Here is a 15,532-nt window from a genome sequence, read left to right as displayed (position 1 = left end):
GAGCGCCTCACACCTTTCTCTCACCGTGTCCTGTGTCTCCCGGAACATGCCATCTAGCGCCCCTGGGGACAGGGCTCATCGTCTGTGGATCATGTCCTGTCGCCTCTCTCTTCTGCCTCTGACCTCATTGGACCTGCTGTCCACTCATTCTCTCCCACCTCCTGTCTCCACTGTCTCCGCCTCGGCCAGGTGTTCGGGGCCGTCAGCCTCCGCACATGCATGTCATGGGGGACTCCTGGCCCTCCCCCGCCCCGCGTCTCACGGCTGCGTGCCAGGGCATGTGTGTGCGTGCGCAGGGCTTGTCTCTGGCTCCAGGTGGAGGCTGCAAGCTGTGCACTGCTCACGCCTCACATCCGCGTAAAGGGCTCTAAGACAGTGGTCCACCAGGGCGTGCCTCGGGGGACCTGGCTGGAGCGGGGCAGGGCTGCCAGGTAGACCCGTTGGCTTTCACACAGGAAAGAGGGAGGGCGTGCGGGAATGCTGCCAACTCCGGGAAATCCAGCGGACAGTGCACTTCTTGTCCGTGTGATAACCCATCACTTGGTTTTCTTAACATCCCAGGCTTTTTAGTGAAGTCAGATCAGCAAGTTTTTGTTTTCTTGTGCCCCAGTTATGTACCTACAGGACCGTGGGCCCATAGAACTACTAAAAAAAGGCATTACAACAATTAAGAATCTGTTAAGAGGGTAGGTCTCATGTTAAGTGTTCTTACCACAATAAAAAACATTTTTTTTAAAGAGTTACTGCCCAGACATTTATGAGCGCCTCATGTTGGCCGTTGGCCATAGGCCTCCCAGTCCCTGTCTGGCCTAAAGGCTCAAACGCCTAAACAGAGCTCTAAATCCTTGCTGTGTGGGGCTGGGTCTCTCTATGCCCCAGGGGAAGGTCTCTGTTTCAGTTGGCCAGCTCGTCTGGCAAATATTTTCGTGTGCCAGGTGCTCTTCTAGGCAGGGAAGATAAATCAGTTCTCAAACAGCCCCCCCCCCACCACACACACACACAATAAACTACCCCAAACTCTGCCTTCATGGAGCTTACCTTCTGTTTGGAGAGTCCAATAGGAACCTAATATGTAAGTGGATTATATAATGTGCTAACAGGTTACAATAAGTGGTGTGGAATAAAATGGACCCTAGGAAGGGGGCTGGGAGTGCTGGGGTTGGGGGGTAAATGAATGGTGGGAGTGGGGAGCATTTGAACAAAGCCTAGGAGGCGAGGGATTGAGCCAGGGGAACATGGGGAAAGGACACCAGACAAGCACACATTCAGTGGCCCTGAGTGGGAGGCTGGTGTGCTCATAGAGCAGCGAGGGGCCACAGGGGCTGGGCAGAGAGAGGGCGGAAGAAAGGAGTGAGCAGAGACCAGAGGGCCATAGGGGGCCAGCTCTTACAGACTATCCTCGGGATATTGGGTTTTACTTGGAGTGAGGTGGAGGGCTATGGGAGGCTTTGGAGCAAAAGAGTAACATAACTTAAGTTGTTGTGGGGAGGGGGGTTGTTTGTTTGTTTGTTTTTTCTTAATCCTAACCCAAGGATTTTTTTTCCCATTGATTTTTAGAGAGAGTGGAAGGGAGGGAAGGAGAGGGGGAGAGAGAGAAACATCAATGTGGGAAAGACACAGCAATTAGTTGCCTCCTGCAGACGCCCTGGGGGCCAGGGATCATTCCTTCAACCCAGGTACATGCCCTTGAGTGGGAATAGAACCTGAGACCCTTCCGTGCACCGACCAACACTCTAACCACTAAGCACACCAGCCAGGGCCTAACTTAAGTTTTTAAAGGATCCCTCTCACTGCTTTGTTGATTGTAGACAGCGACAAATTGAATGTTTCTGTGCTTCCTTGCTTCTCTGTCCAAACTCATCACCCCTTCTGAACCCCCTCCTCCAGCAAGTCTCCTGATAGGCACAGGCTGTGTGCCCTGCGTGCATACCCCCGCCAGGGCCTGAGCAGACACTCAGAAACTGACTCCCAGGATGGTCCCTTCTGCCTCTCTGGGCACCAGCATTGGCTTTTGTTTGTTTTTCCTGCCTTCTTCCCTGTCCAGGAAGACCACCCCACATCTGGGTGCCCTTCTGGCTTGGAAAGAAGGAGCAGGAGGGGTCAGAGGTAGAAGACTGGGAGACAGCAGCCTCCTGCAGTTGCTCTGGCTTTCTCACGGGCAGAAGCAGTGATGGCTTGTCCTGAGGTTGCCCAGCCATCTGCACAATGCTCATGGTCAAACCTTGCCTCCTTTGTGCTTGACCTCGTTTCTCTGCTTGTCTGAGTCTCCTTATGAAGCCATGGGGACTAAGGGCAGGGATTGGTTGCTCCTGGTGTCAGCAGAATAGGAACCTGAGATCTCTTTTCCTGCCTTCCTGGCTCCTCTTGCCATCTGTACCTGGACTGGCCAAAGCAGAAGGGGGCTGAAGCCAAAAGGCCACTTGCTTCCCCTACACAAGAGGGAGACTACCCAGGCTCTTGGGTAATACCAGTAAATGTGTAGACAAAAGTTACCTAAAAGCAGGAGGGAAAATAGCATGTTCCTAAAAATAAAACAGATTTCTCCTATGAAAGGAAAAATGGATACCTCACACCCACACTTGTCAGCTCCATTTGGTTTGATAAATTGAACATATATTAATGTCTACTTAGAAATCAAATGTGTTTTCTTTCTATCTATCAACTCTTAACAAATACAGCTGCTGAATTTGGCTCCTGTCTGAGGTCAGGTTGTCTGTCCACTCCTCGTCTAGCTTGCTCCTGACATTAATAGGATAATCATTACATCCAGATAAGCAGAGACCCACATGATAACCTGAGATGAGGACAGACCTGGGGAGGGACCACTGGACTGTCCTCTGTCCAAAAGCAGTATGTATGGTTGCCTTTTACCTGGTTCCCCCAACAAGCAACCCAAAGGAGAGGCCTCTAGACTGAAGGATGTGCTGGTGACTAAGGTATGGCAGCGTCGCATGAGACTCCTAGAGAGACAGATACATCTGAAATGCAACCCAGGGAACTCACCAGACCTTATGATGGTCTGGGTGCCACCTGTGAGATGTTCCTTATGAGGTTGTACTCAGGCCTGAAAGAACATTGCTCTGACTTAGTAGTAATCCCCACCGGCACTGAGTATGGCCACCTGCAGCCTCAGATCCAAGCTTGTGGGGCTGTGGGTGGACCAGTGGGGTCCTCTGAAGACTGAAAGGGAGCAGTGAGGCATAGCCCCTAAATTCTTTTACCAGAGGAGGGTCTCTAGGATAAACACAAGGTGTGAGAGGGTGTGCATGAATTAGTTACCTTTACAGACATATTTTCATTTAAATGAAAATGTATTAAAGTGAACACCATGGAGTTTTAAGGTGGAAAAGTTGCAAAGAATACCCAGGAATGAGCCTCAGGTATTCTGTGGCCAGTAGAGCTACCATCTCCCAGTCTTTATCAAGAATTACTGAGATTCCCAGGAATGACAGAATGTTCATCTGGCCATATCCGACAGACTGTTTAAGATGCATTTCACATCTGGCCAAGATGAGGTAACTGGGACTGAATATACCCTAACAGCCCCGAATGGACAAAATATACAAAGTAAACATTTTCAAGACATTGGACATCTGGCAATAAAGGGCAGTGATCCATGAGACCTGGAAATACACAAAGTGAACTGTATTGCTAGTTTCTAGTCATGGCATGGGGAAGAGACATCCAAGAGGACTCCCTGGATTGAGGAGGAGTTGCTGAGAGTCCAGGGAGACTAGGACAGCTAGAGGTCCCAAGATAGATTACCAGGGAAGAGAAAGCTGCACAGACAGAGAACTCTGGAGATCTGAAGAGATTGCCTCTGGAAGTTTTGGTTGAGTATAATCAGCTATACCAAACAGGCAGACGGATCTCTCACAGGCATTGCATAGGGAATAAAGAAAGGTTCTATCTCAGAAATGGAGAATAGCAGGCCCTAGGTTGAGCAGTGCTCCACCCCTGCCTAATCATTCTTATAAGTAAAATTAAAAAGGATCAAACTATTTCCAAGTAACCTAACTGCACAAAAAACAAAGCTCAGGAATATTTATGAGAACATGGAAATATCCTGCACCAAACAAGAAAAAATTCACAATGTCTGACATTCAATTAAAGATTATCAGGCATACAAAGAGGCAGAAAAGCATGACTCATAATGAGGAGAAAAAAAATCAATCAATTGAAACTGACCCAAAACTGACACAGATGTCAGAATTAGCAGACAAGACTGGTCAAGCAGTTATAACTGTATTTTAGGATTCAAAACGTCAAGTGGAGACATAGAAGATATTTTTAAATGATTCTAGCCAATTTTCTAGAGATAAAACTATAACGTGTAGGATTAAAAATACACTGGGTAGGATTAGACATTAGACATTACAGAGAAAAGATTAGTGGATTTGACTACATAATAATAGAAACTCTCCAAAATGGAACACAAAAAGAAAAGAAATTAAATATATATATATCAGTGAGCTATGTGACAATTTCAAGTGACCTTATATTTGTGAAATTAGAATTCCCAACAGAGAACTGAGTGAAAAAGCATTTCAAGAAATAATGGCTGAAATTTTTCCAAATTTGATGAAAGCTATAAATACACAGATCCAAGGAATTCAATGAACCACATGCACAAGAAACATGAAAGCAACTATGCCAAGGCATATTTTAAACAAATTGGTCAAAACCAGTGATAAAGTCTTAAAAGCAGCAAAAAAAACAAAAACAAAAAACAGTGTGTAAAAATAAAGAATATTAGGTTTCTCATTGGAAATAAGTAAGAAGACAGTGGAGCCACATTTTTAAAGAACATCTTTAAAGTAACTTAGAATTTTGTACCCAACAAAAATAACTTCCAAAACTGAAGGCAAAAGAAACTTTTCCAGACATACAAAAGCTGAAAGAATTCATCAAGGAAAAGGGGAGAAATGGATTCATATAAAATACTACAAGCAATGGTAGGGGGAAAAACAAAAGCCTTTCAGGCCAAAGGAAAAGGATAACAGACAGGATAAATACATTATTTTCTAATTAGATGTCTCTTCAGAAGCCCTGAAAACAAGGAGAAAGTGGAGTGAAATATTTAAAGTGTTAAAAGAGAAAAAAAATAACAACCCAGAATCCTGTATCCTGAAAAATTATCCTTGAAAAGTGAAGAAGTAAATACTAATACAAACAAAAATTGAGGGAATATGTTGCCAGCAGGCCTGTCTTGCAAAAAAATATTAAAAGAAGTTCTTTGGAGAGAATGAAAATAATACAGATCAGAAACTCAAATCCACATAGAGTAAGAAAGAACGTCAAAGAAGAATTAAGTAAAGATAAAATAAAAACTTTTATTTTTCTTATTCTTAGTTGATCTATAGGCTAAGCTTGTTCAAAATAATAATAGCAGCAATGTATTTTATTATGCTTATGTATGCTTATATATAAGCAAAATGAATGATGAATGACAGCAGACATCTATGATAGAAGGAACCCGAGGAAAGAATTAAGATTATTGTGTTATTATAAGGTATTCACATTGCCCATGAAGTGGTATGGTGTTATTTGAAAGTAGACTTGTGTTAGTTGGAAATGTATATTGCAAACTCTAGGGCAATTGTTAAAAAAAGTTTTTTTTAAAAAATAAGCATAACCAATATTCTAGGAAAGGGGAGAGATGGATTCATATAAAATACTCAATTAAAATCACAAAATTCAGAAAAAGAGTGGAAGACAAAAATAGGAACAAAGAACAAGGACAACAAATAGAAAACAATAATAAATATGGTAGATATTAATCCAACTATATAGATGATCAATTGAGTGTCAATGGTCTAAATGCATCAATTAAAAGATGGAGATTGTCAGAGTGGATCAAAAAACACAACTCAATTATTATTATCTACATGAAACCCACTTTAAATATAAAGACACATACAAATTAAAAGTGAATGGATGATGAAAAATATGCCATGCTAACACTAATTTTTAAAAAGCAGGAATAGTTATATTAATTTCAGACAGAGCAGACTTGAAAACAAGTAAAGTTAGGGATAAAGAAGGGTATTACATAACAATAAAGAGGTCAATTTCTCCTAGAAGACAAAACAATCCATAATGTATATGCATCTAAAACAGAGCATCAAACTATCCAAGGCAAGTACTGATGGAACTGCAGGGGGAATAGATGGATCCACTATCCTGGTTGGAGACTTAAGCACCCTTCTATCAGAAATGGACAGATCCAGCAGACAGAAAATCAGGACAGGTGAACTCAACAACCCCATCCATCAACTCGACATAAGTGACATTTATGGACTACTTCACCCAACAACAGTAGAATATATATTCTTCTCAAACTCACATGGAACATTTGCCAAGATAGCTGCCTTCTGGGCCATACAACACACCTTAAGAAATTTAAAAGAATAGAGATCATGTAATAAATCAATATAATTCATCACATTAACAAAGTAAAAAAACCAACCATATGATCATCATAATAGATACAGAACAAGGATTTGACAAATCCAACATCCATTCCTGATTAAAAGCCGAAAAACCTCTCGGCAAGTAGGAATAGAAAAGAATGCATTCAACCTGATGAAGGGCACCTAAAAAAAACACACCAAACTAAAGCTAACCTTACATTTAATGGTGAATGCTTTTCTTCTAAGTTCAGTTACAAGACAATGATATATACTCTTACTGCTTCTGTTCAACATTTATTAGGGGTGCTAGCCAGTACAATAGGGCAAGTGAGAGAAATAAATGGCAACCACATTGAAAAGGAAGAAGTAAACCATTTACTCAGACAAGATCACATGTATAAAAAATCTAGTGGAATCTACAAGAAGTGATTAATAAATAAGTTCAATAAGCTTGCAAGATACAATTTCAAGATATAAAATCAATTGAATTTATATACTAGCAATGAACAATTATAAAAGAATAATATTTACAATAGCATTGAAAAAATTGAAATACTTGGAGATATATCTGATGAAAGACGTGAAAGACTTACACATTGAAAACTACAAAACATTTCTGAGAGGAATTGAAGAAGGCCTAAATAAAGGTAGAGGTACATCTTGATGATGGACCAGAAGACTGGATATTGTCAGTTCTCTCAAAATGATCTATATATTTGATGCAATCTCAATCAAGATCCCAGTATGCTTTTTTTCCCCAGAAATTGATAAAGTAGTTCTAAAATTCACATGAAAAGACCTAGAGAATGAACAAAGTGGGAGGAATGAACAAATTTGGACTCAGACTACCTGACTTCAAGATTGATTATAATGCTATGGTAATCAGTACAGGGTGGTATTGTCACAAAGATAGATAATCATTTTCTCTTCCGGTCCCTGGCGCTTCGGGAGCCACGGGCTTCTGTGCAGAGATGGCCAAGTCCAAGAACCACACCATGCACAACCAGACCCGAAAATGGCACAGAAACGGCATCAAGAAACCCCGATCACAAAGATATGAATCTCTTAAGGGGCTAGACCCCAAGTTCCTAAGGAACATGCGCTTTGCCAAGAAGCACAACAAGAAGGGCCTGAAGAAGATGCAAGCCAACAATGCCAAGGCCATGAGCGCATGCGCTGAGGCCATCAAGGCCCTGGTCAAGCCCAAGGAGCCCAGGCCCAATATCCCAAAGGGCAGCAGCCGCAAACTCAGTCGACTTGCCTACATTGCTCACCCCAAGCTTGGGAAACATGTCATGCCTGCATTGCCAAAGGCCAAGGCCAAGGCAGAAACCAAGCCCCAGGATGCGGGTGTGGCTGCAGCTCAGACTCCCAACAGGGCTCAGGGTCCTGCCCCCAAAAGTGCCCAGGCTCCCGCTCCCAAAGGCGCCCAGGCCCCCACGAAGGCTTCATAGTAGAGGCCTCTGTCTGCCGACGTGAGGACGGAAGGACTGGTGGGACCCCTGGGCTGCTGTCTGCATGGCGCTGGTGTCCTCCTGTGCTGTTTGTACAAATAAACCTGTGGCAGGATCTGTCAAAAAAAAAAAAAAAAGATAATTAGTGGAACAGAATAGAGTCCAGAAATAGAACCACATGTGTATGAATGACTGATTTTTACAAAGGTGCAAAAGCAATTCAATAGAGAAAGGAAACTGTTTACAACAAGTGGTACTGGAACAATTGGATATCCATATGCAAAAATGAACTTGGATTCATACTTTGCACCACGTACCAAAAAATAACTTGAAATGGATTATAAATTAAGTCTAAAACCTAATATAAAAATTTATCGAAATAAACATAAAACTATAAAACTTTTAGATGAAAACATAACAGAAAACCTTAATGATCTTGGGTAAGACAATGATTTCTTATATAGAACACCGAAAGCACAATCCACAAGAGAACAAATTGATAATTTGAACTTCATCAAAACTTCTTCTCTTCAGTATACCCTGTGAAGAAAATGAAAAGACCAGGCACAGATTGGGAGAAAATATTGGCAAACCTGATACAGGTCTTGTATCCAGAATATATAAAGAACTTTCAGAACTCACAGTAAGAAAACAAACAACCCACATTTTAGAATGGACAGATACTTAACCCATAAAATGTTCAGATGGCAAATAAGTGCATGGAAAGATTCTCAACGTTAGGGAAATACAAATTAAAATTACCAGGAGATACCACTACACATAAGGATAAAATGCAAAAGACTGACCATACCAACTGTTGACAAGGATGTGGAGGAACTGGAACTTCCATACACTGCTGGTGGGAATGTAAAATGGGACAACCACTTTGGAAAACACTTTGGTTATTTCTTGAAAAGTTAAACATATACCATATGACCCAGCCATTCCACTCGTATGGATTTCCACAAAGAAAAGACAGTGTATGTCCACACAGGCAAGCAGCTTTATTTGTAATAACCCCATGTTGGAAACCCCAAATGTCCATTAGTAGGTAAATGGATAAACAAACTAGTCTATCCATCCAATGGAATACAGCTTAGCAATAAAAATGCAAAAATCATCAATTCATATAACAATATGGATTATACCCAACTATCAAGTTGAGTGAAAAGCCAGACAAAAAAGAGGGCACACTGTATAATTCCATTTATATGAAATTCAAGGAATCCAAACTATAGTAACAGAAAGCAGATCACTAGTTACCTGGAAATGGAGTGGTGAAAGAAAAGATTACGAAGAAAAGATTTCAGGAATGATGGATGTTCCTCTCTTCATTGTGATGATGGTTTCATGGGTGTATACCTATGTCAGAACCTATCAAATTATCTACTTTAAATATAGGGTTGTTGAGCATCAACCTATGAACCAAGAGGTCATGGTTCAATTCCCAGTCAGGGAACATGCCCAGGTTGCAGGCTCAATGCCCAGTGGGGGTCATGCAGGAGGCAGCCAATCGGTGATTCTCATCATTGATGTTTCTATCTCTCTCTCCCTCTCCCTTACTCTCTGAAATCAATCAATCAGTAAGTAAATAAACACAAGGTGGAGCAAAAGGAGGTTTACAGTTGTTAGTATACAAAATACAGAGTTCATAAAGCTATTTTAATCATAACCTGCATGTCTTCCTCCATACAAACAACCGTAAGCCTACCTTTGCCCTACCCTGTATGTGCATTTATTGTATGTCGACTGTTCCTCAATAAAGATATCTTTAAAAGATATTAATGGGGCCTGGCTGGTTGCTCAGTGGTTAGAGCATTGGCCCTCGGACCAAAGGGTGGTGGGTTTGATTCCTGGTCAAGGGCATGTACCTCAGTTGCAGGTTCTATTCCTGGCCCCAACTTGTGGAGGAGGCAACCAAAGTGTCTCTCTCATATGAATGTTTTTCTCTGTCTCTAACTATCTCCCTCCTACCTCCCTTTCACTTTCTCTAAAAATCAATAGAAAAAATATCCTCAGGTGAGCATTTAAAAAAAAAAAAGATATTAATGGCAGATTCTAGTGAACAGACCACTCTGACTAGCTGTGCCTTAAGCAAGTTGCTGAACCTCTAGTTTCCTTATGTATAAAGTTGGAATAATATTACTTTCCTTGTAGGGTTGTTGTAATAATAATTTAAAATAACATATTAGATACCTTTTATACAAAATAGATGCTCCAGTAGTAATAGAATATAATAATGCTTTCAAAATAACAAGAAGAAAAGTAATTACCTGAATCTAAAGTGCCCTGCTTGCATCTATCTGGAGAGATTTCTTTGGAGGGTTTGAAGGCCATTGCCCCTGGCTTCCCAATTCCTTAGGTCACAGATTCACATACACTGACTTGCAGTTCATACCGTGGTAAAATTTGACCCACCCATTTCTCTTACTCTCCCACATCTCTGTTCCTAGTTTGGTCAGATCTGAAAGGATAGTCCCTTAGTATCTTGCCACTGCACAACCCTACCCACCGTCCACCCCACCACCTCATGGTCTTTTTCTCCTCCTCCTAATGTTGAGACCTGGAACCACATAGACTTGTAGCAATCAATCAGGAGAATTAATCTTCTCCTGGGAAGATTAAGAGAAGATGTGTGTCAATCACATAGCATGGTTCTTGGCTCATTGAGATATGTAAATGCTAGCCATTGTGGTTTTACTGAATATGGATGAGGTCACCTGTTCCTGCTCCGGTGTCCCCCTCACACACCCAGAGAGCTCTGCAGCAGTCTTTGGAGCCAATGAATTCCCAATCCGGTCTAGGCACGTGGGAGGAAAAGGGAGACACCATTCCTGCCCCCAAAGAGTGCAGAGTTCATGAGCAACTTAGTGGGGAACATGGCTGGGCTCAAAGAGGGGAAAATCAACGTGAATGGAAGTCATTGGGAAAACATCATGAAAAAGAGGACAGAGAGAAGCTGCTTGTTTGTGTGTGCTGTGTGTGTGTAATCCCCAACCCTTTAGCCTGGTATAAGGCTTGTAATTTACCTTAATTAATATGTTTTTGTTGAACATGTGAATGAGGATAGCTGGAGATGGTATTGTCAAAAGGAGAGAAGGGTTGGGGAGCAGCTGAGGCTCAGAGCTGGGAATGAGGAGGGCCCATTCGGCTAAAGAAAGGCCCAGCCCAGGAAAGGGCCTGATGCGGGGGATGGGATGGGGTGTGGGGTGAATGGCAGAATGAAGAGCCTGGACACCAGGTTAGAGTATCTAGGAAGGTCGATACTCTGCAGGGGGCAGCGCCACCCATGCACAGGTCCTCCCTTTGGCTCTGCTGGGTCTTCAGAAGCTGTAGGCACACATCCGCTCTCTCGTTCCCCAGACAAGCTGAGCCAAATGGAGAATCTTCTAGTTTCTAGTTCCTTCTCCCATCCACAGATTGGCACCTGCTCTGAAGGGGAGTCAGAGGCCCTCTGTCCCCTTTTCACAGGGACCCTCCCCCCCCCCCTCCATTCCTGGCTAGAGGAGCCGCCTGACAGGACAGTGCAGCTGGCACACAGCTTCTCACACATTTACACGTGCCACTCACTCGGGCTCCTAGTCACTTCTGAACATCAGGGAACCACTACCAGAGCCAATCAGAAAACTAGCAGGGACTCCTGGCCGAGCCAGTCAGGAAGGAACAGACGTAAGAACAGGCTGTGCTGACCAGGGTACCATGCACAGTGTCCTGAGCCAGCTGGCTCCGGTCCCACCTGCTCACTGCTGACCAGGAGCTGGAACACGGCTCAGGGCCTACAGGCAAGGAGCTCAGGGCTGAGGACTGGGGTGGCAGCCGACCTGCCTGGTGCCTCCTGGCCCCTGTTTTGAACCCTTAGAGCTCTCCCTTGTGCCTGTTGAGATTATTCAAGTTTCTAGAACCTTTTGGCAACAAGAGGAAAAGTTACTTCATCCCAAACCAAATGATTTCACCGAGGCCTGTGGGTGTTCAAGTGTGCCCACTAAAGCCCTCCAAGGCAGCTTGGTTTCTGACCCTGGGTCTGGGTGGGCTGCTCCCTCCCTTTAAGGTACATTCCTGACAGATACTCCAAGGACTGTGCTAAAGGGACGGTTGGAGCGAAGAAAGAACAACATTTCTTTCTGCCCAGCCGTGGAGAAGTGGGCTTTTCCTCCATTGGAGACAGATTGGAGCACAAGTCCTTTGGATCAAGGCTCCTTGATCTAGCGCTCCGAGCTGGAAAGGAATTCCGTTCTCTTTGCCATCCAGCAAAGGCGCCCTCCTCTTTGCCCCTCTCCCTGGCTGCCCCCACCCAAACCAGACCCTTGTTTCTCCTGCCCAGGTGCTCTGGGCAGCAGCCACAAGGCCTGAGCAATGGAGTTTGAGCTTGGAAAGCCCCTCGCCCGGAATGTGCATGCCTCTCTGTGGCCGTGGCCGTGTGTGCGTGTGTGTGCGCGCGTGGACTTGCACGTGAGCGTGTGTGACAAAAATCGCTTCTGGAGCATGTTGCCCTCTGTCTGCCCATCCAGGTTACTCCTCGCTGCAGGACGAGCTGCTGTCCCCTGCCTCCCTGCACTACGCGCTTCCCTCTCCGCTGCGTGCAGACCAGTACTGGAACGAGGTGGCCGTCATAGACGCCATCCCCTTGGCGGCCACGGAGCATGACGCCATGCTGGAGATGTCTGACATGCAGGTGTGGTCCGCAGGCCTCACACCCTCTCTGGTCACTGCTGAGGACTCCTCTCTGGAGTGCAGCAAGGCCGAGGACTCTGACGCCACCGGCCACGAGTGGAAGCTGGAGGGGGCGTTCTCCGAGGGAACGCAGGGCCCCACGCTGGGCTCTCTGGACCTTGTGGAGGATGACACAGTGGATTCAGATGCCACAAATGGCCTTATCGATTTGCTTGACCAGGAGGAAGGTCAGAGGTCAGAAGAGAAGCTGCCAGGTCATGAGAGGCAGGAGGACTCGACAGGTGCAGGGCAGGACTCAGAGAATGAAGTGTCTCTTGTTTCAGGCCAGCAGAGGGTGCAAGCCCGCATCACAGAATCCCCCACTGTGAGTCGGGTGATGGAGACAAGCCAGGACAGGTAAGGGCTGGGCTGCCGGGGTGGGATGCCTTGCCTCTTCCTGGGTTTCCGGGTGACATTGTGCCTGGCTGTAATGCTTAGGTGCTGCTGCCCACCCTGACTCTGTGTTCTGAACGCCCGGGGACAAATCCATTCAGTACTACCAGCTGACCTCCGAAGCCGCCCAGAGCTCAGTCTGACTCCTGTCCCGTGAGAATGGAACTGTGGTCTGCAAAGGCCAGTTCCTCCCCAAGACACCCCTGGCTGTGGCCCATAGGAGAGAGGCTGAGGGTGTTGGATGGGGGAGCACACTTAGGAGAAAGGTTCTAGGCTTGGCGGAACCACGTCTCTAAGTGCAGCTGGGGCTGGGTGCCCGGGCCCCTATCACCGCGGAGTGCTTATCGTTGAAGACCATATTTAGAAACCTACAAGCCCCGGGGCCCGGGAAGTCATTTGTATGGTCACACAGCTTGCGTGTGACAGAGCTGATAATGGTGCCCTCTCTCCTTTACCTTTTTGAAACAGTGAGACTGGTGGGTTTATCTAGGGCAGGACAGAACTTTCAGCTGTTCGGAGCCGGCTGTTCTTGTGGGTGACTCCTCACCAAGCTCCCTGTGGCTAGAGGCCTGGTGCCACGCCAGCAGCCGGGAAGCATTGGTGGCAGTTCGGGCAGAAGGGCCTTATGCTCCTCTGGGACCCAGAGAGCCCTCAGACCCTGGCCAGGCCGGCAGCCACGCCGTGGACACCACACTCTCGGTGCTCGGAGTGCAGAGGGGGCTCGTGGCGAGAGGGAGAGAGGAGACAGGCAGGTGGCGGGTATCGCGTTGGCCCTCCTGGACCAGCTGGCACAGGAAACAAGCGACGGCAGCTGTTTCTTCCATGTCGCTGTGCTTCCTCGATTCTCCCTAAAGCGAGGACACTGTTTCTGTGTTCCAGAAGGCTGCGGCCACCCAAGGAGCTCAGGCCCGGCCAGGCCGTGGGAAACCTGTTCTCATTTCCTCTTCCCATCCACACTGCTCCACTCAAAATGTGGAGCTGCCTGGCCAGTCCCCAGGGTCCACTCAGTGTGGCCCAAACACCATTGGAGGAGGGCAAGGAAGGTCGTTTAGAAGATGCACGGATTTATTTAGTTCCCAAACTAATCCTTTGAGTGGCGGGAGGGGGAGAATTGGACAGACAGAGGCTGTGAGGATTCAAAGTGAAATACTGGCTTTCCTGTGAGAGAGACCATCTTCCAACAACCCTGATGGCCATTCATCCAACAGCCTTGATGGACACTTCGTTGTGTGCTGGCCTCTGCACCATGGCCACAGCGGGGTCACCAGATGAGGAACCAGAAGGCCTGGACGCTGGGCCTCAGGGTGTTACAGTGTGGCTCTGTGACCTTGGTCAGCCCTCTGATGGGGACGAATTTTGTTCACTCACTCAGCAATATGTCTTGAGTGCCTACTATGTGCCAAGCATTTATAAAAAAAAAAATGCCTAGGTACTGGGGATACAGCACTGAACAAAACAGACAATCTCTACTTGTAAGAAGTTTATATTCTAATGGAGAAACAGATGGTAAACAAGATAAAGTAAATAAAATTAAAAGAGAAATGCTAGATATTAAGTGATAAAAAGAAAAATAAAGCAGGGAATGGGAGCAGGAGGAGTGTGTGGCGGGGGGTGGGGGGTGCGGGGGAGAAGGGGTGGTTGAAATTATAGATAAGGTTGCTAGGGAAGCCTGGGAGAGTGACGTTGGAATAAAGACTTAAAGGAATTGGGGTGACATCCAGCCGAAGGCCCAGCTAGTGCAGAGGCCTTGAAGTAGGGCATGCCCGGCATAGTCAAGGGACAGTGAGGAGGTCACTGTGCCTACAGTATACTGATCAAGGAAGATGGGGTCAGGAGGTAATGAGGCCAGACGTGTCAGGCCCTGAGGCTCATAGAAAGACTTGGGCATTTACAGGGAGGAATGCGGAGCCATTGGAGGGTTCTGAGCAGAGGAGTGAGGTGATCTAACAGATGCCTTGAGAGCAGCCTGACATGGGCAGGGGTAGAAGCAGGGAGAGGAGCGAGGAGGCCAGTGTTGGTGATGTGGACCCACATGGTAGCCGTGATGGTGGCGAGAAGTGGTTGTGCTCAGGGTATATTTTGAAAGTTGAACCAAAAGGGGTTTGCTTACAAATAAGACGTGGAGTGTGAGAAACGGAAGTCAAAGAGCTCACCAGTGTCCTTGACCTGACAACTGAAAGGATGAAGGTGCCCTTTACCACAGACTGGGGAAGACTGGGTGGAACTGGTCTGACCGTGTCTTCAAGGTGCCTGTTAGGAATCCTTTTAGAGGAGAGATGTTGAGGAGGCCGTTTCCCACCTGCAGTTCAAGGAAGAGGTGCTGGGGCCAGGCACCTGGGCATGAGCAGCATGTGGATGGGGTGTAAAGCCATGGCCTGAACGCGCTCCTTTAGGAAGTGGGTGTAGATAGAGCTGAGGTCTGAGAATTGAGCCCTGAGTGCTCCAACGTTCAGAAGTCAGGGAAATTAGGAGGAACCAACAAAGGACACTGAAAAGGAGAGGCCAGAGAGTGGGGGAAACCAGGCAAATGGGGTGTCCCAGAAGCCACGGAAGAGCGTGGGA

The 15,532-nt window shown here is 45.9% G+C and overlaps 2 protein-coding genes across 2 annotated transcripts in view; both read left to right on the top strand.

Annotated features, from left to right (window-relative positions):
* The window catches only part of ANK1 (ankyrin 1), a gene marked incomplete at its 5' end in the record, with an annotated part of 198,141 nt that overhangs the window by 175,222 nt on the left and 7,387 nt on the right, over positions 1-15,532 (top strand). Inside the window, 1 exon segment of the mRNA XM_079779383.1 lies at positions 12,376-12,934. Coding sequence (XP_079635509.1) covers positions 12,376-12,934 — 559 coding nt within the window.
* On the top strand, positions 7,342-7,893 carry LOC307104360 (large ribosomal subunit protein eL29-like). Its single transcript, XM_079779272.1, has one exon. The coding sequence runs from the start codon at positions 7,385-7,387 to the stop codon at positions 7,865-7,867; it is 483 nt and encodes a 160-aa protein (XP_079635398.1). The 5' UTR covers positions 7,342-7,384; the 3' UTR covers positions 7,868-7,893.

The sequence above is a fragment of the Cnephaeus nilssonii genome (assembly GCF_951640355.1).
Source record: "Cnephaeus nilssonii genome assembly, chromosome: 8".
Lineage (NCBI taxonomy): Eukaryota > Metazoa > Chordata > Mammalia > Chiroptera > Vespertilionidae > Cnephaeus > Cnephaeus nilssonii.
Note: the sequence above shows the minus strand (reverse complement) of the source record. Positions and strands in the feature narration are given on the sequence as shown.